This window comes from Apodemus sylvaticus, chromosome 14 (genome assembly GCF_947179515.1).
Source record: "Apodemus sylvaticus chromosome 14, mApoSyl1.1, whole genome shotgun sequence".
Taxonomy (NCBI): Eukaryota; Metazoa; Chordata; class Mammalia; order Rodentia; family Muridae; genus Apodemus; species Apodemus sylvaticus.
The window spans coordinates 25,773,741-25,798,826 of NC_067485.1; the positions used below are offsets into that span (position 1 = coordinate 25,773,741).

The 25,086-nt window shown below is 45.2% G+C and overlaps 1 protein-coding gene across 2 annotated transcripts in view; it reads left to right on the forward strand.

Moving 5' to 3' along the window:
* Nedd9 (neural precursor cell expressed, developmentally down-regulated 9) overlaps positions 1 to 25,086 on the forward strand; it is a 178,003-nt gene that overhangs the window by 136,362 nt on the left and 16,555 nt on the right. For both annotated transcript variants that reach the window (XM_052157428.1, XM_052157429.1), the window contains one exon: positions 13,560 to 14,003. In XM_052157428.1, coding sequence (XP_052013388.1) covers positions 13,560 to 14,003 — 444 coding nt within the window. The remainder of the gene's footprint in view (positions 1 to 13,559; positions 14,004 to 25,086) is intronic.

Genomic DNA, 25,086 nt, shown 5'->3' on the forward strand with positions numbered 1-25,086 from the left:
CAGAAACATATAGACTTAATTACCAAGCCTCTTTGCCAGGACCAAGGCAACAGGGCCCTGGGGAACAAATACAATATTTCCAACTTAAAATGCCAGAGCTGCTGGTTTCCTAGGCAACAGCAGATTACAAAGAGCACAGGCATGGAAAGAAGACAAAAATCCCCACAGTCCTGTTTAGACTCCGTCAACAACAGCCCCTCCATCTTGTTTACTTTGAGCATTCCAGGCTTCACCCTGCGGTAGTTCTTGTTGGCTAATGAGAGCTCTGTGTGCCAGGGAATGGCAGTCTGCTGCCAGGACTCTTCCTGAAGGATTTCCATTGTACGATGAGTGGTCTTATTGGAGACCTTTCTCACTCCAAGCTGGAAAGGCCAAAATTTTTTTAGAGGGTGCTTTTAATGGCCCATGAGATCTGGGTAACTTGAGGGTTGGCATGTATGTCATCTAGTGGTAATGCAATTGGTACTCCAAAAAGTAGAGTTATGTTGTCGTGGTGGAGGTGGGGCCTTGGGGCAGCTGTTCCTGAAGATGCTGAACTTGTCAGTAGAAGGGCTGGGGAGATGGCTTAGTCAGTAAAGTGCTTGCTGCTGCACAAGCGTGATGATCTGAGTTCGATCCCAAGCACCATAGCCTACAAAGGCTATGCTACAGAGACAGGCGCAAGAGGATCCCTGAAGCTTTGGAGGCCAAGTGAGCTAGATGAAGAGGTGAGCTCCAGGTTCAGCAAGAGACCCTGCCTCACATGAACAACTACACGCATACACACAAAATCGCTACCAGAATGTTTTCCTATGCCTGGGCTTTACCATATCTACTAAATTCTATGTGTGCTTCAAGGCAGGGACCAGTAAGCTGGAAGATGTCATGTTTCTTGATAGATCTTGGTGTTGCCAGTTTGAATGTCTCCTGATACTTCTAACGTTTCAAGGTAACAATTAACAATAGGTGTAAGATGTTACCAAAAAGAAGTTTCTTGTATGAAATGCTGATGTTTGTACTCACCAGAAGTAAGGACAGAATGTGTAAAAGTGTAAGCTCTACCAACCACAAAAATGCTTGGTGACTCCTTTTGAAATCAATTTTAATTCTTTATTTATTCTTACGTGGAACAGTGAAGAGACAGGGTTCGTCTGTGAGGCTCAGTGGAAACAAAGTAATCAAAACCCACAAAGCACTCAAATTGGAGCTGTGTCTCCTCCTCTTCTGTTGAGATGCTGGGCCTTTCAACAGTGTGGCATGTCCTGCATATCTGTCCTCCTCTTTTCCTCAGGCAGAAGTCTCTGGTGGCTCCTGTATTTTAACAGCATGCTCATTGGTAGTAGCCATTGGTCTGTTGTGCTTAACTTAGTTTAGTACCTAGGCCCTTTGGCTGAAGCTCATTTAGGCTTTCTCAACCCTTATGGCTCTGCTCCTTCCCAATAAAGATGGATCCGGGCTCCTCTACCTGTCAAGGACCACCACCTCCTGGAATTAGGCATAGCATGCAAAGCCAACACTGGAATGGGCAGATATACAGATGTGTGCACCCTGGGCCCTCTTGAAGATTATTATCCTGATCCCACTCACTGTGAGGTGGATTGCTAGACAATATCTCAGAGGCTCAGAGGCCCCAGAATATATTCTACTCCCTTATTAAAGGTCATGCTGTTATTGTTAGCAATAAATATATTTTCAAGTCTATACTTTGTATTATATATATATATATCTATATATATATATATATATATATTCCCAAACAAAGGACATTATAATAATAATTATATATACACATATATGTATATGTTATATATACATGTACATATGTATATGCATATGCATATACTTTTACATATACACATACACATATACATATGCATATTTTCAAGGATGTATCCACATTTCACAAACCAAAGAACAGGACATATGGTCTGTCAGTGGGAAGGATATGTGAGACTGATGACTGTCATGGAAAGCTCAGAAACACATGACCACTCTACAGATGGTCAACATGAGCTTCCCCAGTGATCAATGAACTGATCAAGACCCTATCCCATTCCCCGTATGGCAGCATTCTGCAGAATCATATACAAGAGCGTTTTTTTAAAAGGAGAATTGGCTGGGTTCTTCACAGAGAGTCATAAGTAACCTCTAGTCATAAATAATAAGGTCCTCCTTTATATCTTCGGGCAGGCGTAGACATCTTTGGAAATGAAAGCAGGCTCATTTGGAAGTGTGGGCTTGTTTGGCACACCTGAGTGGAGGATTGAGTTCCAATTGTTCTTGCTTTTAAACCTGGTCAGGTAGCTCCTTGCCTCATAGCCTGCAGCGTCTCGCGCCTCCCTCCCACCCTTCTTATTAAGATCTTAATTACAGATGCAAGGTAGTTCATGGCTGAAGGGAAAGAATTCCCTTCTCTGAACCCTGCCTACTTTTGGTGTGGCGGGTATAATCACGATGAGATCATTTCTGGATTGTAGCCTGTAAGGACAGGACATTTTCTTCTGCAGGGGGTAAGGGGTGGGGAGGAGTCTGGTTAAGACATGACTCTCTGAGCTCAACCAGAGCACAGGAAGCTGCTCCCACCTCATAGATCCTCCTTCTCCGGAAAGAATCAGAGCTTTTTACGTATGTAAGTTCGTGAGCTCCTGTAATTCTTCCATGAAGAACGTTTGTATTCTTCTGACTTTGCAGATGGGGAAACAGAGGCATTTGTCATTAATCTTAAGTATAAGGATGGAGCCTAGGCTTTTGTATGGAGTTTAATGACCATTTACTTAGCCAGTAGAGGGCTGGTCTGTGCACGTTGCAGCATCCCAAGTCTAGATTCTGGTAACAGACATGTGTACACACACTGTTACAACCAAAATATATCTTTGAACATTGAAAGTCCACTGGCTGGGCAAGATATCTTCCGCTATAAGCTACCATTCTCTCTCTCCTGCTTGAAGCACAGAACTCCCCTCTCAGAAGTGTTGGCCATAATTTAATCATGACTGGGGTCTGAGCTTAATTGTAGCAGATCTCAACCCCAAACTAACTTCCTCCTATAGAATTAGCATGGGGATACCGCAAAAATCATAGAAGCGTAAGATCTCCCTCAGGCCAAGTGAAGCCTTCAAGCCATCTCCATGACAACCACTTCTTCCAAGTCTGGATCCATCCCTGAGTTTCTCCAGAGTGTGCATCTAGACTTAAGCACCAAAGCAAGCTGTTCTCAGGAACGAACTGAGAGGTGCTATGGCTTTGAAAATCTTTGTGACTGCTGCCCAGTGGCAATGCTGACGCTATACAAGTGTATATGCCTCTTAGCCAAGGGTGTGGATCTAAGTTTGAAAACTCTTTGAAGAGCTCACAGGATAAGTGGATAATAACAGCAAAGTAGTAAGCCCAGATCAAGTGACTTGGGGGAGGGTTTCATGTTGACATGGGTGTGGTTGTGTGTGGAGATGGGTAAAGCCCAGCATGGGGTCCTGTTCCATTAGATATCATCAACCTTGCTTGTGTAAGTCAGAGTCTTTCATAGCCTAGAGCTCACCAGTCAGGCTAGACTGATTAGCCAGCAACCTCCAAGGGTCTGCCTGTCTTTAGTTCTTCAGGATAGGGGTTACAAGTAAGTATACTGTACCCAGCATTTCTTCACATACATGCTGTGCTTTGAACGTAGGTCCTTATGCTTGCAAGGTAAACAATATACAAACTGAGCTATCTCTCTACCCCCCTTTTCAAGTAACTTCTGAAAGAGTCCCTGCAAAGGGTGAAATCCCAGTTTTACCAAATGGCCTCTGACAAGGATGGTGGCGGCTGTGGCAGTGGTGGTAGTATATTTGAATTAATGTTTTTTAAGTGTAACTTTAGGTTCATACTTTGGGATAGGGAGTTAAAGGCATGAGAATGTAAAAATAAGAGGATCTTTTCATGCTTTCAAACACTTTATAGATGTAACAGCTTGTGCATTTTGGTTTTTGAGACGTGGTATCATTTTTGGAAATACGCTATAACTATAACTGAGTGGATTGGAATCTCCTGCTCCTGTTTCAATTCTTATTTCTCTTCTCTCCATACCTGAATGTTAGCGGATTTGTCTAGACAGGCCGTCAGATATGATCCGGTGCCAGCATCGTAATGCTGGCTGAAATCCAAAAGGTTGTTTTATTGTTAATAAAACCTATCTTTTGGGTGAGTGGGTGTCAAGACTTCATCATTATATGGCGCCTGTCAGATTTATCTGGGGACAGAGCCCTAAAAAGAGTTTATGCTTGCCCCCATGTGTTTTGATCCTTTGCCAATACACTATATTGGAAATCATCAAGACCAGGCAACTTGGGACGAATACTTATAAATCCCAAGGCTTAACAGTAGCATTTCTGAATTCTTAAATGGAGCAATCTCAGGAGGGGCATCCTAGTGTGGGGAGATTTTTAGAGGGAAGTAATAGACTGTGGTCTCTGGCTCTGCTGTTAATCTAATCTATGATCTTCTGGCTATAAAACAAAGATACCTACTGTAGTCAGTTCTGGTCAAGCTATGGATGATGGGGTTAAGAATGTATAGAGGAACCAATATGTATTCATCTTCTGCATGTCCTTGGTACCACTTAAGTATAGCATTAAGGCTGTAGGCAAATTGAAAATTAAACTCTTTAAGATTGGGAGATAGCTATGATATGATGTATCAGATGATGTATGATGATATGATAATATGAGCAACATAGATGTAACAATATTATCACCCCTATAAAAAAAAACAACTAAGTCCTTTTTCTTGAATGTTGCCAGCAATCAAATTTATCTTCCATCATGAATTGTGTCACTCTGAAGTCACACATGTACTACCATATCTACCTATCTACCTATCTCTGATGTTTCTTATACAGAGAAAAGACTTCTACTCTGTTCTAAGCTTGTTTTGAAAACAGGTCTCACCACAAGACTGCTCCGTCCTCCGTGTCGTTTATTAACCTTCTATGTTCTAGTTTTCTTTGGTGTGTGTGCCTGTGTAGAGCATGTTTGTGGAGGTCAGAGGAGAGCTTTCAGGAGCTGACTCTGCTTCCACTACAGCTTCTAAGGATGGAGCTCTGGTTGTCAGTCTTGCTTGGCAGGTGCTTTGACCCCTGAGCTGTTTGGGGCCCCATATCAAATGAGAATTTCTGATAGCCATTGCAACACAGGGAAGAGGTGGTGCCAACAACATAAGAAACATTCCAGTATCCAAGATCCACCATCTAGATCATGTGGCACAAACCTAATGATCTTTCTGAGATCCATATATTAAACAGTAAAGTCTTAGGTGTCCTCCCCTCCTTCAAGGAGAACCATCACCTTGGCTTATAAATTATCAAAAGAACACTGGGTTACAGGTCACTCATCAAACAGGAATAGACCAGTATATAGATTCATAGGCCTGGGAGCTTTGTGGACACACACACACATACACACACAGTGCTAAATACATGGAATATTAATGTTGTCCCCTGCCACGTCAAAGAATCCCTGTTGGAACCTAGTATTTAATATCATATATATAAAAGCATTTCTCAGTGGGCAATGTATAAAACATTATGCATTATGAAGATTCATGAAAGGAGGGTCTAAGTTATTTGCAGAAGCTTTCCTGGTTAATAAAAGCACTTTCCAGAAAATAAAAACTATTGGTGGACTGGTTAAGAGTACTCTTCAGAGGGGAATGTTGAAGAAGCCTCCCTGTGGTCAGAAGCTTGAAGTCCAAGGTGTAGGAGCCTGGTACTGCCTCTCTGTGGGCCGTTTCCGGTCATCTAGCGGAGGTGAGCGGAAAGCAGTGAACAGTGATTACTCAGAAAACATCTCTGTCACAAGATACTGTGTCTTCTAACTCCTGCACCCCCAAAATATCAGTCTGCTACTTAATATCTAAAGGTTTCAAATAAAAACTAACATTCCATATCTTCACATGAAAGAACAGAAGTGTGAACCAGGCTTTCAAGGATCAAACTCTTGGTACTTGTAAACATCCGTACTCTCAGGCCATGGCTGCTTTCCTTAGGGAAGACTGAGTATCCTTCCAACACACACACACACACACACACACACACACACACACACACCACATCAAAGGTACCTATGAGAGGCAAGAGAGAAAAATGTAACCAAAATGGTAGGACTATCATCTGACCAGAGCTGATTTTTCGTCAGCAGAAACCAAGGCACGAGAGCCCTTTTTTCTTTTTGCCAAGTGTGCCCCAAATCTGACCTTGGCCAGTGCACCTCTCAGCAGCTTCCTTTAAGCACTGATTTCCTTGATGATGGCCATTTCCTCTAGTGGGTCTGTTTCTCAGGATCTGGTCTCTGAGTGCCTGTTCGTGCATGCATGCATGCATGCGCGTGTGTGTGTGTGTGTGTGTGTGTGTGTGTGTGTGTGTGTGTGTGTGTGCTGGAGTCCACCAGAGACCTGGGCTAACTCGGCGGGGCGGGGGAGGGGGGAGGAGGGGAGGAGTGGGGGAGGTTGGTCACAGGAAAGTCTTGTCATCAAGATTGAGGCAGCCCTGGGGCTTTGGCAGGTTCTCCTGCATAAATATAGAATGAAGTCAAAAATAATAAGAGGAAGCCAATCCATTGATGATGCTATCAGTCACAGCGAGTGACACGCCAGTCATTGTGTCTCATTTCTCTTCAAAGAACGGCATGAATGGTCATGGAAATTCCGCATCACACCTCTCTATACTGGGAGAAGCAGATAATTTCCCTGGCAGGAGAAGTAATAAGCTTTCTTGACATTTTGATAGCAGTGGGGAAAATGGGGTGGGGGAGGGAGGCGGGTAAAGGTTGTCATGTGACCGTGGCTCTCCCAGGTTTGTTTTGCTTTCTTAATTCCCCACTCCTGAGCCATAGCTCCACAACCCAAAACAGCAGAAGCAAACTTTCCGGTGAAGTGTTCAAATGGCACTCTTGTCACCTAGCAGACTCAGGGTGACGGAGACTGTTTAAAGAGACCATTGTATTTCGTGTTGCTGGGATGGTCAGTTCCTCTTGGTCTTCCTGTTTGCTCAGTAGTTGTGAGCACACAAGTCTGGTGGGGGGTGGCTCCGCCATCTGCGTCATTGTCCTGTTTAAGTAGGGAGGGGCTGGCATTTTCCTGCTGGCTGTCTCCCTTATTCTCGGGCTGTCAGGATTGAATGACTGGGACAGACTGTTAGGCTTCTCTTTGGATGTTCTTCCTGCACCTCCATCTGAATTATGTTTTAACTAAAGGCCTTGCTAAATTCTTCAAGAAAAAAACAATTCTACTTTCCATGCTGAGAACCATCTATTCAGAAGCCAGAATCCACCTCAGTTTACCAGACTATGCGTATGCAAGCTGTTTCTGACACTGGGCTCGTATTATGGAGTGGAAAAGTGGAAAAGTGGAAAAGTGGAAAAGGAGTCAGGCAGAGCATCTCTGACCTTAAGTTCACAGCCTGGGATGGGGTAATGCACACCCTGCTATAAGGAAACAGCAAACTGTGGAGAGGGCTCGGCAGGTAAAGGTGTCTGTCCCCAAGCCTACCAATCCAGGTTTGACCCCTGAGACCCACATGGTGGAAGGAGAGAACCAACTCCTGATTGTCATCCTCTGAGCTCCACATATATGTGTACACGTGTACTGCACGCCACAGTCACAAAGACACAGCATGACGGACAACCAAGTGGTTAGCGATTGGCTGGATTTTGTAAAGACAGTTATTTTGTTTCTATGGAGGGTGGGTTCTGAGCAGGGGAAGAGGCTTGATGGATTAGGAAATGCCATTCTGGGAATACTAAATAAACAAGGAACCAGTTATTGCTAAGCTCAACACCTGGGGAGGTGGGGAGGCAGGATATGGAGTCCTGACAATTCCAGCCCAGTTGTGAAGAGTACACAAACCTCAGGCTCCCTACTTGGGCAGCTAACTGCGAACTGTGCTGACCAAGAGAGCAAAAAGAATGGGAAAGGTTCTCTCATTTGGTGAGCTTGAGATTGAGATGTCCCGTTGGTTGGAGATGTGGCTAAGAATTAGAGGGCAGAAGTGTCTTTTTCTGCACTGCCCAATCCAGGCAGTGCCTGCATTCATATGTCATTACCTGGATGGCATTTCACGTAGAGAGCAATGGGATAGGGGAGAAGAGAAGTTGCAGAAGAGAGGTCCCCTGTGACCATGACTACTCAAGAGGGGAGGGGGAATGGTCTATTAATGGAGCAAAAGATTGAGTGGTCTGGAGACGAGGAAGAACCAGGAAGCAGGGTCTTGGGAGCATGGAAGCCAAATGAAGTGGATTTCTGGAACACTTGAGGTGGGAATGATAAACAGGGTCCTTTCAAATAGAATTTATAGACGCTGATACCCAATCTCCAGTAGAGTCACTATTACTAGAGTTTTTAGGGCAGAAGCCCTGAACCCTGGCAGCCTGAATAAGCTAGGGTTGGCCACCTGTCTTCCCTCCACCAATTCAAGAGCTAAGTAATTGCTCAGTTCTCAAGAAAAACAATTCCACTCTCCCTGCAGAGACCTAGAGATAAAGAGGTCAAAAGTCCCTTCCACTTAATAGGGAATGGGTGTGAGTTTTATTTCAGACACTGGGCTCACAGTTTGGAAATAGAAAAAGGAGGCAGGCAGAGTTAGTGAAACTCTGAGAGAGGAGATTTATTAAACATGGCCACATTGGAGAAAAATATAATAAAAGGGTCCAGTGAACCCCCAGGCCCTCTTCTAGAGGTGCTGGCATGGGACCGCAATGCCACCAGAGTCTGCCCTGTTGGGGTCCCATCTATCAACTGCTCCATCATGGTCTATCCCCAGTCTCACCTGCAAGACAGTCTGACAGCTTGGTAGCTGTGTGAAATCTCTACTGTTCCTCCTCTGACTGGCTCCAGGGACTAGCCTTCCAGCATGAAGATTCCTGGGGAAATTCTAACTTCATAAGGGTCCACAATCTCAATAGTCTGTTAGCTCAAAGGAGGGGCACACATGTGACCTTAAAATATCATTCCTCCTTCCAGAAGCCTATAAACAGGAGGCTTAGCTCCCCCCATTCCCAGCCCCCACCTCCACCACCTCACCACCCACCACCCCACCCCAGTCCTAAGGTCTTCTTGCCAGGTGACTTTGCCAATCATTAACTTTCCAAACCTCCCTTTTCTTAGTTGTCACGTGGCGAGTTGGACTCTTAACTTCTTGAAGATCCTTCTGGCTTTCAAGTTCTGTGCCCTGCCCCAACCAGACTCTCTGCCTTTGTAACTGCCAATCTGTGGCAGTTTGGCATCCAGCTGGGTGTAGAATTACCCAGCTCTCTTATCTCTCCTTGATTTGTTTCTGTGTTGGCTTTCAATCCCCTAGAGATAAATATCCAAGGGGCTCAGGGTTGAGAAAGAGTAGATCTTGAATAGACAACTTCTAGCCTCTCTGGTGTTTTCTTAGATGTTCAGATAAGAGCTTCTGACTTTGGGGCCTCAAGGAATCACAGCTTTCCTATAAAAGAGAGACCACCTCCCAACCCCCACCCTCCACCACCTTCCACCCCTCCCCCATCACACACACACATTTTCACAGCAGGAATTAACTCTCGATTGGCCTTCTCAGGAGTTAGTGTCCTTCGGAGATAGGGCCCTTCATTCTGGCTTTTATCTTTTTTACTGGACCACCGCCCTCTCACCAAGTAATCACACAGAAGCCATTGCCTTTTATCTGAGACTTTCTAAGTTTTACTTTTATTTTCCATGAGTAATGGGAGTTTTGTCTGCATGTATATCGGTGCACTGCCTCCATGCCTAGTATCATCAGAAGTCAAAAGAGGGCATTGGCTCCCCTGGAACTGGAGTTCCAGATGGTTGTGAGCTGCCATGTGGGAGCTGGGAATCGAACCCAGGTCTTCTGGAACAGGAGCAAGGGCTCTTAACCACTGAACCATTTCTCCAGTCCTAGGATTATTTCTTGATTGAAAACCAAGAGGGAGGTAGGTGGGAAACCTGAAGTCAAGGGCCACCCAGCAAATGAAATAAAAGCCCACAGCAGCTCGCTAAGCATCAGGCAGAACATATATACTTACTTATTTAATTCTTGCAACAAAGTCACAAGGCTCGCTAAGCGTCAGGCAGAGCATATATACTTACTTATTTAATTCTTGCAACAAAGTCACAATTGTACCCAGCCTCAACCTTGTTCTTACCCTAGGAATGAGGACGGTAACTTTCCCAAGAGGAGAGCCCTAGGAATGCATTCGGGACTGCAAACCCCAAAGAGTACATTAATTTCATAAAATGGGGTGAAGGGAAGGTTACCCTCAGAACCTTCTGGTGTGCTGGGAAGGAGCCCAGCCCAGGCACTAATGGGAAAGCTAAGCTAGCATCTGGGAGAGGGGACTCAATCCAGTAAACGGGAGTTCTGCATCCATCTCTGATACCCAAGTGTGGTCCTTGGGGAAACAATGACTTGACCTCACCAGATCTGTAACTTCATCTTCATAGAAGAGCTATAGGTTCATAAGCTCACAGGCTCTCTACAGGGCCTGTTTAGGAGAGTGACTAGCTATACACATCAATTATCTTTAGATCGCATAGAGGTTAAAGAATTCAATCTTATTTAGTCAAGGCTGATCTCTACCAGGGTATGTGGCCCGGGGGTGGGGGTGGGGCAGTGAGGGATCCTTGCCCACCAACAGCTGGGTCCGAGTTCTTTCTAAATCCCATTCTCTTGTCTGCTGTGAGAAGACTGGACAGATGTTGTGGGCAAGGGGGCAGGAAAGTTCACCAGATGTGTCCACTTTTGCGTGTTGAGGGGACTCTGGGGTTATCTTAGGAACTTCCCTCAGGCTCCTGTGCAGGCATGAGCCTGCTGCTTACCAGGCGGTGGGAAGGTCACTGGGACAGAAGACAAAGCGTATCTAGCAGACTCACCCAGGGATTTGTATCTGTCTCTAATCAAGCGTGGCGCAACGTTCCACTCAGTACCTCGTGGCATTCCAGGACCTGGAAGAGGCCCAACGGCGCAGGCCTCCTGCTGATTGCAGTTGGTTGAGCTGCAGCCCTTTGCCTGTCTGCTGTCTTCTCTTGCTCCTCTTTCTTTCCTTTGAAGCCAATTTGATGGCCCAGCTATCCGTCTTCTGCTCCCACGGGGACGCCCCAACTCAATCACTTCTGATTCCATCTAGGGGCTTCCTTTGCAACCAATTCCCAGTGCTTGGATGGGCCTGGACCAGGGTCAGCTGCTCCCTCTAAGCTCTAGAATAGGAATCCTGTGGAGTCCCTTCCCTGAGGTCATTTGATACAAAGGACCAGAGTCTTGTCCTCTTTAGACCTATGACCCCTTTTTACAGTGATAGAACACCCAAAGGATGGGGACAAACAGAGATCTTAGCATCCTGGCACATTCTTTAATGGCTCTAAAATCTAAGCAAGTGAGTTGCCTGTCTTTATCATTCTACATGTGCGTTTTTCATCGTTAGAAGGAACCCAGTGCTTTCTAGGATATAGCTGCTAAGTAAAACCTTCACCTGAAACAAAAGCTCCGAACTCCCTTCTAGCTGACCTCAGACAAATCCTATCTCCCAGTGATTTCAGCTCTATCCTAAGTTCCCTGGGGGAGGGATATTTGTGACTCTAATTTCTCTTCCTTAAATTATGTATTCATGGTAAAAGATGATTGGCTATCTGCAGAGGTATGTACCTGTAGTCCCAGCACTTAGGAGGCTAAGGCAGGAGGATTTCTTATGTCCAGTCTGCCTGGGCAGTATAGCAAATGTGTGTGTGTGTGTGTGTACACATATTTGTTTAAAGTACAAACCTTTAAAGTATATATGTTTAAAGAAAATGAAGACTCAGGTCATTGTGACCAAGGCACAATGAAACCATACACATGGTTTTGTTGTTGTTCCCGTTATGATTTAGTAGGGTTTGCCCTTTTTCAGTCAGAGAGAGAGAGAGAGAGAGAAAGAGAGAGAGAGAGAGGTTAATTGGGTAGTGTGATATGAGAAGAATCTAAGAAGACTTGGAAGAGAGCAAAAAGAAATATATGACCAAAATATATTGTATGAAAAAAATAAAAATAATTTAAAACATAATAAAAATAAAATAAACTTTATATTACTTCCAAAAAATGAAAAGCAGTGGAACTGGACTTCCTCCAACCTCCTGACCAGAAGCAGATCCCTCCCCCCAAACACAGCCCCTCTACAGTAGAGCAGGGCGCGCACACTGCGAGGCCTGTGGCTTCAGGCAGAGTCCAGGGGGAGATGATTCATACATGTCCGTCTTAAAGAAATGAAAAGCATGAGACTGGGAGATGAAGCCCACATTTTTGGAAAAGCAGGGGGCAGGAGTCCAAAGAAAAGCAGCCCCAAAGTCCACAAATATGTGATGGTGTGAAATAAAAGTCACAAACACACTCTGGCCAAGTGGCAGTTCTTTGCTCCATAACTGATTCCTCACCACAGTGACACTAAGTGCATCCAGACACTTAAGGGACATATGAGAGGGGTCACATTTAGTTTTTCTGATGCTCTCGATGGGTTCCCCATGTTCCCCCACTTGTCTGCACTCTGGGAAGGGGCAAGGCTGGCTGCCAGTGAGCTGGGAATCTTCAGAGCCTTTGAAAGCCTTCCAGGAATGTCGGCACAGACTGCCTGCCCACTCTCTGCTCAATGCCTGCTTTAACTGTCTGCTGAGGACCGAATGTGCCAGAAAGGCCTTCATACAAAGACAGAGAGTGTTCTGAGCCCGGTGAAAGGAAGGCCCAGCCTTTCGGATGTGAATGGCAAGATTTAAGTAGGTGGTGGGGAAAGGAAAGGCCCTCAGAGAGGTGTGTGAGAGACCCAGCCTATGGGCCGATGCATTCCTGCCTGGTACTCTCCACTGTCGGATCTGGCTAGACAGACTACTATCACATTGTGTACTTGCTTGATTACCATAGCATATCCGTATGCTTTTACATGTAGATTCTTCCTGCATCCAAGGCCTCCTTAATCATAAAAGATATGGTAAGCCCTGCCAAGGCACAATTATGTGTACTTCTATTTACATTGCAATGTCGAATAAAATTTCTGATTGTAGTATATGTCATTTAGAATTTTCTTTGACTTATTTTTCCCCCTAGAATATATGAAAGCACTGTGGTGCATGAACAGCTTCATTTCTTTTCTCTTCAGCATTGAGGGCAGTTAGTTCACTGTGGTGCATGAACAGCTTCATCTCTTTTCTCTTCAGCATTGAGGGCAGTTAGTTCACTGTGGTGCATGAACAGCTTGGAACATTCTTCCCATCCAGCTGACTTTGAAAAGTTAGAAAAATGCTTTGCCCCGATGACCCTTTCCTAACTCGTTAGTGATGCTAGCCTAGCTCCTTGGCAAAGCACCCACCACCAGAGGGAAATCTCTTCTGGGGGTGTCGAGCTTTTCTGAGAAGTCCATCTGATGTCACTGGTAGAAGGCACAGAGTGGCTGTGGCTGCTTCTGTCTGACCCATCTGTGTTCCTTCTTATGGGCTATTGTTCATATTTCTTCTCCTTTTCCAGGAACTGTTCCTAAAAGTATGGGCTGTAGAAGTGCTAAAGAGACAGACCTAACATTCTAACCCTGTTTCCTCTCTTCTTCCCTTCCCAGAATCTTATGGCGAGGGCCTTATATGACAATGTCCCTGAGTGTGCTGAGGAGCTGGCCTTCCGCAAGGGAGACATCTTGACTGTCATAGAGCAGAACACAGGAGGACTTGAGGGATGGTGGCTGTGTTCCCTCCATGGTCGCCAGGGCATTGTCCCAGGTAACCGGGTGAAGCTTCTGATTGGTCCAGTGCAAGAGACCTCCAGCCATGAGCAGCCTACTCCTGGACCTATGCATCAGACCTTTGGCCAACAGAAACTCTATCAAGTGCCAAATTCCCAGGCAGCATCTCGTGATACCATCTACCAAGTACCACCCTCCTACCAGCATCAGGGAATTTACCAAGTGCCCACTGGCCATGCTACTCCAGAACAAGATGTGTATCAAGTGCCACCATCAGTTCAGAGGAACACTGGTGGCACTAATGGACCCCATCTAGGCAAAAAGGTAAGTGATGAACTAGAATTTTGTTCCTTCTTTTATGTCACTCATTGTATTTAGAACAATAGAGGTCATCTCCCTAAAGTAATTAGAAATGCCCCAAGCAAACATATATTAAATGGCTTATCCCAAATATCATTATTATGTCAAATTTCCATTCATCAGCCAATGGCAATTTTTATTTTGAGACACTGTGTACATCTCGGGCTGTTTTTGGACCTGAGAACCTCTTGCCTCAGACTCCTGAGTGCTGGGATTGCAGGCATGCATTATCCTACTAGCAACAAAACTTCTTTGAATTACCATGTGCCAGTGTACTATTGACTGGCAGCCAGCATAAACGATATTTCATTGTGGATCAGACTTGAGCACACAATTGTGGCTCTTCAGTCCAGTGATGAGTCTGCTAGACTGGGTCCTGTGTGTCAATGGTATGTAGTCCTATCTACCTCTTCCTTGAGTAGTGTAGCCGCATTCACTACTCAAGCGTGGAGCCTTCTCCCTGGACCGAGAGCTAACTCATGACTCAGTAGACTGGCTGGAAAAGAATCAAAGGAAAGTAGAGGAAGTCAAAAGATTGGAGACGCATCCTATCTACCAGCTTGTTCCTTAGAGTTCTGGGCTTAAAGATAGATTTATTCAAAATTCACAGATACTAGTGGAGTTAGATCTTGTGGTGATGTCCAAGCAGACACAGCAGAGCTCAGATATTTAGGAAAACATCAAGTTTAAAAAAATACAAGAAACCTGTGAGGAATTCATCAGATTTTTATCACTATTACTGAATCCTTGAGACAGCTACCTTCATAAAGAGGGAGTATTCATTGGTTAATCTCTCATTTTCTATAGTCCCAGAGCCTGCCTCTGGCATTAGTTCAGTTGTGGCAAAGGCCAGCTGTCATCACATCTTTCAGGAGGCACTCTCCTCATCACCTCAGACCTGCCATCAGCACCTGTCTCTCAGAGGTGCTACTGACTCCCACCCTGGAGACCAGACCTTTAATAACAACAGATTTGGTTTTTTTTCAGGGGGGCAATACTCAGACCATCGCCAAACCATATGGCTAGGGAGCACCACATGGCTAGGGAGCACCACATGGCTAGGGAGCATCACATATTAGAGTCTCAACCCAGAACAATTTGAGATGAGTAGAAAGACATTCATTAAATGGTAAATATTGAGCATCTTTTGTGTTTTGATACCTGTGATACAGTGGTGAACTAAAGACTAAACTGAGTTCTCAGAGCACTTACAATGCAGTGAGGGAACAGTACAGTACCAGGTCAGGCAGGTGTGTGCCTGAGAATCCTGACACTGACTTACAGGGCAATGGCCAAGCCTGCAATGATGGGTTTTATGCCCACTAAAAGGGAGGGATTTCCTCTCTCATTTGTCAGAAAGTTCCAGTGGCTCCTTCAAGGCTTGCTAATAAGAACAGACCAATTTTATATAATAGGAAAATATCTCCAGATTACAAGAGTAAGGGTAAAGGCAGGTACCAGAAAGAGCTTGATACTTTATAGACACAAAATATAGATGTTTTGACAAATCTATGTTATGTTAAATAATATTTGTTTATGTGATGCTGTTTTCTACATGAGTCTTTTTTTAAAAGTTATCATTTTAGTTTATGTTTATGAGTGTATTGCCTGTGTATATGTATGTGTACCACATATATGCCTGGTACCCAAGGAAGCCAGAAGAGGGAATCAGGTTCCCTGGAACTGGAGTTAAAGACAGTTGTGAGCCACCTGGGTGACTTCTATAAGAAAAAAAAATCTCTTAACCAATGAGCCATCTCTCCAGTCCCTGGGACCTCTATTTTTTTTTTTAAGAGGCCAGGGGAAGAAAGATGTACTTTTGAATTCCTCAGCAGTGAATTCATTTTCTAATCATCTACGATACATATATGTGTTTTAATAAAAACACACCTCAAGGGCATATGTTCCAAGTTCTGCCTGATAGGAGAAATTCTCTAAGAAGTGGGGCAGGGCTCTCCTGCTTACGTTCGTTCCCCGGGACAGGGATCCTGGTTGCAGGCCGTCAGTGATGGAGCATGTGACCTTGCAGAGCCCTTCTTGCCCCAGTGATTTCAGCTCCAGAGGGAACGCCAAGCCTGGCCTCGTCTCCAGAGAGGAAAAGAACAGTTGAAAGGTGTAACTATAAATAAGTAACTCTCCTTCTTAGTCTCGGTTGCTTGAGCAACTTTAAAATAGCGCTCCCTCATCCGAGCTGGTTCAAGGCAGACAGAGGAGGCCCATACAGGAAATACTTGGCTGAAAGGTAGAGGGACCTCGCTCTCATCAGAGTTTATTTTGGCAGGAAGGTGACATGTTTTTCTTCCCAGGCTCAACCTTTTTGGTTCCATGTCTGGGAAGTCCGATGCTCCGGACCCCTCCCCCCCACCCTTGCTTGTGTTATAGCTGATGGCACCCTTCCCCCCTCAGCTCTCTCCTGGTCTCCATTGATGTCAGGGGTTGAGGCCCTCAGGTGACTCAGGTCCTTCCACAGTCTCTTTCATTCTGTGACTTGCGCACCTCAGAGCCTTCGGTGTTTAGCAAAGGGTAGGCAAGCCCTGCAGTAGTGAGCCACCTTCTAACAACCCCCTGCCAGCCCTCATGCAGTGCAGACCAAGCAAGGCATTCGCATCACCTGAAGCTTGCACAGTTGGTGGGGGAGGGGTCTGGCTGGCATGGGCTAAAGATAGAAAGGACAGGAAAGGTGACCCCGTGAGTGAGTCTTGGCACCAGTGAGATTTCAGGTTTCCTCTCTTCCTTTTCTTTCCCTCCTTCATTTGGTGCTTTTCTTCCTTCTCCTCTGTCCTCTCCTGTCCCTTTCTCATCTCTCCTTCCTTTCACCCCCCTCACCTCCTCACACCCTCCTCTTCCTCTTGCTCATGACCTTCCTCCTTTCCCTTCCCTTCCCTTCCCTTCCCTTCTCACTTCCCTTCCTGATTTCCTCTGTTTCCTTCTCTCTCTCTCTCTCTCTCTCTCTCTCTCTCTCTCTCTCTCTCTCTCTCTTCCCTTCTCTCTCCCTCCTTTCTTCATTGTTAAATTCTCTTTCCTGATGGAGGTGGCAGCAATGGTCACCTCTTATGTGACTATAACCTCCCAGGCAGTCGTAACTGCTTTAAGAATTTGGATACCATCTCCCCTTGCTGTTGTCACTCCCGGTGGACAGGAATCTTAATGACTTAAGTCAGACCCCAATCTCAGTGGCCAAGAGAGCAGATGTGGGCTTTTTCATTAGTTTTTGTTTCTTGTCTTAGAAGTTTAACCAGCTTGCTAAATAACTAACTCATTTTCTCTTCTAACTTCTTGGCTGTAAACAGTGACAAACTAAGGCCTGGATTGTCCCCAGTAGTCTAGCTATGGTCTTTTAAAAGCTGTCTAAGGAAAATGAGGACGGAGTGGAAACTTGTTCTGAGCTTGAAGAATTTAATGAGGTAGTCACCCAGAGAAGAAGGGACATTAAGTCAGCTGTGCATTCCCAGGCCTACCTCACAGGCCTTCCTTCTGTGGGCCTAAGCGAGCAGGCCCAAGAGCCTACATTTTCTCAAACTCTTTGCATAGTCCAGCAGGAGTTGGACCAGGTCTACACTTAGAGAGACACTAAAGAGGGACACTGGCCGGTTTGGATGTGTTCCAGTCTGACTGTGATCGGGACTTTCCATAGTTCAGAATTCTCCTGTGCTGTTACAGCGTGGACTTCAGACATTTCATCCCGTCCACTGCTGTGTCCTAATGAATCACTTTTTTAAAAAATTACTGCATGAATTCTGCCTTCTGCCCCCCCCTCCTGGAAACTCCAGCCTCCACCCACCCTCCTGCACCCCATCCATATTAACCGACAGCCAGAATTAGCTGCCTGAAGAATGCAGATGGGAATCACACACGCACCCTCTGTGAACCAGGGAGACCAGGAGACCTGTGGACAGAGCAAGGCTTTGGTTAGTCTGGCTCCTACCACACCTTTGTGGCTTGGTGTCTTCTCAGACAGACCCTGCCCCATTCGCCTGTGAAGTGGGAATAAGACGGTTCACCACAAAGGACTGTTGGGAAAATTAAATGGGATCTTAGACAGAAAGCTCCTGCATCCTGCTTACCATTGTGGGGTGGTCCTCTCTCTTGCCTTTCTCCTTTCTCAGAGTTTTGTTTGGGTTTGGGTTTTGTTTGTTTTAGACAAAGTCTCAAGTGATCCCTGATGGCTTCAGACTCCCTAAGTAGCTGATAATGACCTTGAGTCCCTGATCCTCCCCCTGCCCTCCCATGCTGGGATAACAGGTGTCAGAGTACACTCGCCCTGGTTTTCAAAGTTCCTGTGGAATCTATGGGCCTTGTGCGTTTCTTGGGACATGCTGAATATAGACATACTTCATTCTCAGTCAACGTGCTGAGCCCTTTGAGCATGCAGGTCTCTCCCTAGTTCTTTAAAAATTCTGGAAAGAGTGGTAAAAAAAAAAATCAAAGTTATCTGGAAACCTCACACATGGGCACATTTTCCCAGTTTCATTGGTCTTCGCTCTGGGTTTTATGTGTGGGGCTGTTTCATGCATCAGGCATGATGGGCAGAGTGCCCAGGGCCTGTGCAAAAGTTTGAACGCTGAATAAAAACAAAAGAAAACTTTGAGCCTCGGAATACGGAGCCTACGTGCAGAATAGAAATTAATCAACACATAGACAAACGCGTAGGAAAGAGCCGCACGCAAGGCTCATCAATTATATGTGGGATTCAAGACAATTCCGTTCCACTTGGAAAACAATTTGTGAGTGAGAGCCTTCTCCCTCTGCAGAGACTTGTAAATATGTGTTGAGATCGCCAGGAACTCACAGACAATTCTAAATTAAGTGCGTTACTCATAGTCAAATAATTTGAAAAGCTGATATTTTTGTTAAAGTTTTCAGTCTTTAAAAAGGGGAAATTCTACTTAAAATATGAGAGTTGGATTTGAGTTGGAGAGCCCCAAAGCCCTAAAAGTCAAAGGCCTACAAAGGTCTGAAAACAGCCTGCTTCTCTGCTTCAGTGATCTCAGACTGCCAAGGGACACACCCGTTTCACACTCAAGCCACACCCGGGGAACAATTTTGATTATTCTTTTCTTTTTTTTTTCTAATTTATTTATTTATTCACTTTACAACCCAATATCAACCCTTCCTCTCCTCCCAGTTAATTATTCTTTTTTAAAAAACTGTTTACATAATTTGATTTTAAAAAACCATTTATATATTTATTTTCTGTGAGTGTGTGTGATAGTAGTGTACCATGAATGTCAGAGAATAAATAGCTCAAGAGGCGTCAGTTCTCTCCTGCCATGTGAGTCCCTGGGATTGAACTAAGGTCATTAGGCTTAACGGCAAGCACCTTTATCCCCAGAGCCATCTCGTCAACCCTTGATGATTGTTCTTTTAGCCTTCCTGCTCTGACCCTAACCAACAGGATTTTGTGTGCCCTGCCTCCTTCTGAAGATTAATTTGGAGCTATCTTCTGACCCTAGAAGCCAGGAGACACAGTACCTATCTTCTGCTGTAGATTAATCATGCGGCTAAGTACCCTCACACAGGTCAGCATGGTGAATGAGTGAACTATGTGGGACAAACTAAGACCTGTACGACTGTCCACGCAGTGCGGTACGATGGACAGCAGAACAGAGTTTCCCACCACAAGGGCCCTGGATGGGCATCACTTATTATTAACTGTCCTTAAATAATAATTTGGTGCCAAAGCAAAAAATGATTGACACGAATTTAGGCTTTCAGGAGGGGGACATAGCTCCGTAAAAGAGCACTTGTCTGCCATGCATGAGACCCAAGATTTCATTAGGCACAATGGCATGTGCCTGTAATCCCAGCACACAGGAAGCAGAGGTACATATCAGGAGTTCAAGGAAGTCCTTGGCCTGGAGACCATGAGACCCTGTCTCAAAAAAAAAAGGTAAATAAAATTAAACAGGAAAATGTTGTGTTGGGCTTGTCTGAGGTCTGACCTTTTTGCCTAGTATAGACAGCAATACTGGTAAACTGTTTCATAGTCTTCTAGAGGGAAGCCATGGACTTGGTATAGTGGCTCGTGGAGCAGCCTCTTTGGATTCTATGATGACTACAATCCCTTTCCTCCTATACTGTGTTTTCAAACTGTTCATCCCTTAAAACTCATCTCCGGTCTGAAGCTTTCCCTTGGAAACCTAGTGTTCTCTTCCTGTTTTCTGGTCCCATAATGGATGCATATCTCACTTATACAATGGAGTTCATGGGTCCATTGGAAATGGGATGAGCTACCAGCATGGCCTTGGCTGGGGCAAGCACTGTTTGGTGGTGGCTACTTAGAAAACTCAAGTATTGTTGAGACCTGCCAAGGCCTGTGGAACATCTCTAAGATGGGCAATTCCAAAATTGGGCACAGGGGTGGTGTTGGCACACGTCTTTAATCCCAGCACTTGGGAGGCAGAGGCAGGTGGATTTCTGAGTTCAAGGCCAGCCTGGTCTACAGAGTGAGTTCCAGGACAGCCAGGGCTACACAGAGAAACCCTGTCTGGGAGGGGGGGTGGAATTTCCAAAATTGGGCACAGACGTATGCCAGCAGGAAGTGACTCAAAGGCTTTAGGCAGGTCTTCCAGGCTGGTTCCTGAAAGGTAATATCAGATCCTGAAACCTCTGGTGTCTGTGCCTTCTTAGACACTGAATCATTGCAGCACACATGTACATACACATATACACAGACACCCGTGGCTGCTGCCATAGGAACCAGAGATTTCCCTTGTTGGCGTGTGAAGCCTTTTGAAATCAGTTGACCATAGCAACCTCAGATACCAGCCAACTAACTGCTATATATATTAAGCAATATTATTTGTCTGCTAACAAGTGAAAAATAGATTTAGAGGAAATTAAAGTTTCCGGAAATAACAAACTCTGACTTTTCGCCTCCCTTTTGTTTCTTCCCTGTGGTTGTGTGTCTCTTTGTCTTTCTCTGCCTCTCTGTTCTCTATGATCTCTACCTTCTTTCTCCCATACACACAGTTTAAAAAGTTAATTCCAGGGCACAGAATACCCCCCTCAGTTTTTTTTTTATTATGTAAACTCAGTAAAGTACAATTATGTCCCAGATGTGTACATTTCTTTATTAAAATAAACCTAATAAATATACCTAAGTGTCTAGCTTATGAAACTGTCCAAAGAACTGAAATGTTACCTAAAATGTACCCCCTGAGAAGTCAAGGTGAGTTTTACATCTTACACAGCCTTGTAGGTCCCCAAGCAGGGAAGGGAGGAACTTGTTGAGCTCACCCTGACCTGAAAGGCACTGTTCCCAGACAGTCACCCACGCCAAGCGAATGAGCAAACCCTGACACCTCCTTAAATGAACAAAGGCCCTTTTTGTTTGGTCAATGCCAAAGTCTTCAGATTTCAGCAACACTCTGTCATAAGGCTCATAGATAATACATATTTCTGAGGGGGCGTTTGTAACTTCTCACTCACCCTCACCAAGGCAACGGAGGTTAGCCTTCCCTTCCCACTGATTGCATGGTAAGTGACTGCTTATCAGAGTGAGAGGCGGCCTGCCCCGGTGTGCCTCACTGGATGGATAATGCTTTCTGAGGGAGGGAGGTCAGGAAAACTGCATATTTTATGATAAAACTTGGAGGATCTTGTTTGAATACCTCTTGGAGACACAAAAGGAAAGAAGGAGACCAACATGCCAGAGTGCGTCCTGCAAAATGCAGGGCTAGAAAATGTCAGAGGTCAAAAGCACTTTGTTCTAAATAGCCATACCTTAACCATTGTGTCAGGGTTACAGCCAGCAGGCATGCCCAACCTTTGACATCGCAAGATGTCAGTGCCATCTACAAGTGTCTTGAGCAACACTCGTGGCTATCCTGGGATGCATGCAGCTCGAAGATTGCAGTTTGTGCATGGTTGATACTAGAGGCGAGAGGTCAGGTGGTTCAACCCATAGGACAGTGGATTCCTCAGCAGTCTCTGTTAACTTCTAGAGAGATCTAGGGGCCCCACTCTTCAAAAGAATCTCTGAGTCTGAAACATGGGGGTGGTGTTGCTCCATTTTATTCTGCAGTGAGGCTTCAAATCCTGAAGTATAGAAACGACCTTAAACTATCCCTGAGCCTCTGACCCATTTTGAGGGCATTATAGTGGCGGTGTCACCTGACCCTCCTGGCAGCTTGTAACATGCATGCTATAGCTTTCCGTCCCCTCACAAAGCAAAGCTCTGAGATTAGTCTACCAGAGTTAACTCCCTGCCTCTCACAAGCGGCTGGCCTGCTATTGAGCTCATGTCTGTCTGACTCCAACGCTAATGGGTTCTACATCCCAGCTCATAGGTGGTATTGCCAGGCCTAACACACAAGAGGGCACATTTACTTGGTTAGCAATTCCAACTCAGCAGAACCCTGGCACTAAGGAGCATGTTGTTAGCCAGGAAGAATTCATGTTGCTGCAGAAGTCTCCCCCATCTCACACCCACATAGTACCCAAAAGGCCGAGAGAGCATAGCCACAGATGTTCCAGACACCCAGATATACTTCCAAAGCACTCATCTGGGAGATGTCAGATCTGCAGTACCACAGACAAAATGGCCATGTGGACTTCTCTCAAATGACATCGATGCCCCCAAAAGATCACATAATCTCCCAGATTGGACTAGCTGTAGAAAGGGAACCGCCAATGCATAAGATACCTAAATTTCAAGCTGCATCTATTGGAATATCATATGGAAGTGGCTTTCTTTGAGAGTATTTCCTTCTAAAAGTTCTAGAAAATGCATGCCATGTGTCAGTGATATAGGCACTAGGCCGCTGAGAGAAGAACTGTAGGTGCCAACTGGAGTCCCCACTCACTCCTCTGCCAACTTGCCTTCCTGCACTCCAGCTCCCTCGACTGCAAAGCAGCCACTAAACCTGGATTCTCTCTAATAGTCTTTGCCAACATTTTAGGATCCAAATATCCTTATCAGATTCTTTCCCAGAATTGCTTTAAAGATTTCATCAAATGACCTACCTTCAAACATTGCTTTAAAAACTTCAACTTGACCCTTAAACATGGGCATTTTGTTCCCTACCCTTCTTTAGAGTCCATCTCACCTTCCCATCCACAGCCACTGTATACATTAGAAGAAGAACTTCTTCTAGAAGCTGGCAAGGGCAGATGAAAGCACAGGTATTGTTCCTAAGAAAACTCCCGGGAAGTTCCTCATTTGGAGAATTCCCCTCCTGTTTTATTAGGAAGACAGGAAAGCCCCTCTGCTTTGCTGTTTTCTACCATCTTTCCCTGTAAAAGCCTCATGGTCTGGGCAGAGAGATGTACCCAGTGCCTCTCAGCATGGCATCCACCCTCAAAACTGTCACCAAAGTTTGTAATATGTGCCGTTTGTCCCCTCAGCCATCATATCCATCCACCCCCGCACCCCCACTGAGCTGAGAGAGGAGAAGCAACACTCACAGGCATTTGGGTCCCAGACTACTTCGCTGTCACCTCCCATGCACAGTTCAGCAGGGCAGCCTTGGGCATTTTTCCAAATCTATATTAGATGTACTGCGTATGGTCCCATTGAATTTACTGAGATATCAAAAGAGCCCAGAAGCCTGTTCCTTTATGGATTCATTCAAAGGAACATTTCAGTCAACTGAAAGGGATATAAAAAATTGGCTTTCAACCCCTAATTGTCACAGACTGTATTCAGCTTTGTCCCGTGAAAGACCTTGGTCACTTGGGGAACCCAGATGTCATTTCCCACCAAGGTTTGCTGTTCGGTGATTTGCTGCTCTTTGGTGCTTGGTCAGTCCATAGCTAAATATTGCTTTAGTGCTCGCTATACAAAGAGCTTCCTGCAAGCAGCAGGGGAGACATGTTGGGGGCTTAACAATTGGGGTACTGTTTCTGTTGAGCGGTTCGCCACACAAAGCTGTGTCAAATGAATGTGACCCAAGGGAGCGCTTCCACTTCTGAGCCTTCCCCTTTGCCTTTTCCTCAAGTGGAGGGAGAGACGGGCTGTGATCTGGATGGCCTGCAAAAACTTTAGTTCCAGCATAAAATTAACTATCAAATGTCCTTGACGGAAAGTAAGTCGTGTCCCCAAAATAGAGTGAAAAATGTCTCCATTGAAGGCAAGAGAAGCATCAGGATGGGTTAGGCCTGGAGATGGCTTGGGCGGGAGTGTTTTAAAAGCCAGACTGAGTTTTCATTATATTGTTGCTATGCAAGTAAACAAATGAGTTCACTGCTGCTCCCAAGGCAGGCAGAGGGAATTTATAGAGAATTAATAAATCCGGGGCAGACAATGTGTGGCCTTTCCTCGTAGAAGTGCAAGACATGCTCTTGGATTTCAAACAGGCAGCCTGCTGTAGCTCTCAGTTCCTGAAAACTGAGCCCCGGTCCTAGAGGGCAGGCAATGGTGGTGGTGATGTTTCTTTTCCTAGTGTTTTCTTGAAAAAAAAATAAAGAGTGTAAATTGCTCATTTAATACAAAGGGTTATTATAAAGCCCAATAAAGGCGGTGGTGTCTCTGTTAGAGCTTTTTTTAAAAAAAAAAAAAATTCATTTGAATGAAATAGTTTCTATCTAATAAGCAGTTTTAGAAATCAAAACAGTCTTGTTAATGTAGGAAACCCAAAGAGAGGTAGTATAAATGAATCAAGGGGGGATTAGAGGGGCAGGCCGCAGTCTAATTATGTTTCCCACCAGAGCCAAGACAGAGCAATAGGCGCTCATCATGTGACACACTGCTCATTAGAGCATCTCAAGGCTTGTTAATGCAGGGTTGTATGTAGGGCTGCTGCTGTAGTGGCGGTTCTAACCTCTCATTAGCGCCCGAGGTGCTTTCTGAGCAGCCTGTTTCCCGAGTTGCCCGGTTCTGGTGAAGGCATTGGGGGAGAACAGCAACGCCTGGTTATTCATCTTCCTGCTCCGTTGTATCGTGATCAGTAGTTTAGGCAATGTCTAATCTCTCTCTCTCTCTCTCTCTCTCTCTCTCTCTCTCTCTCTCTCTCTCTCTCTCTCTCTGTGTGTGTGTGTGTGTGTGTGTGTGTGTGTGTGTGCACCCGTGCATTTGTAGTATGTGTATGAACGTCAAAGTAAACCT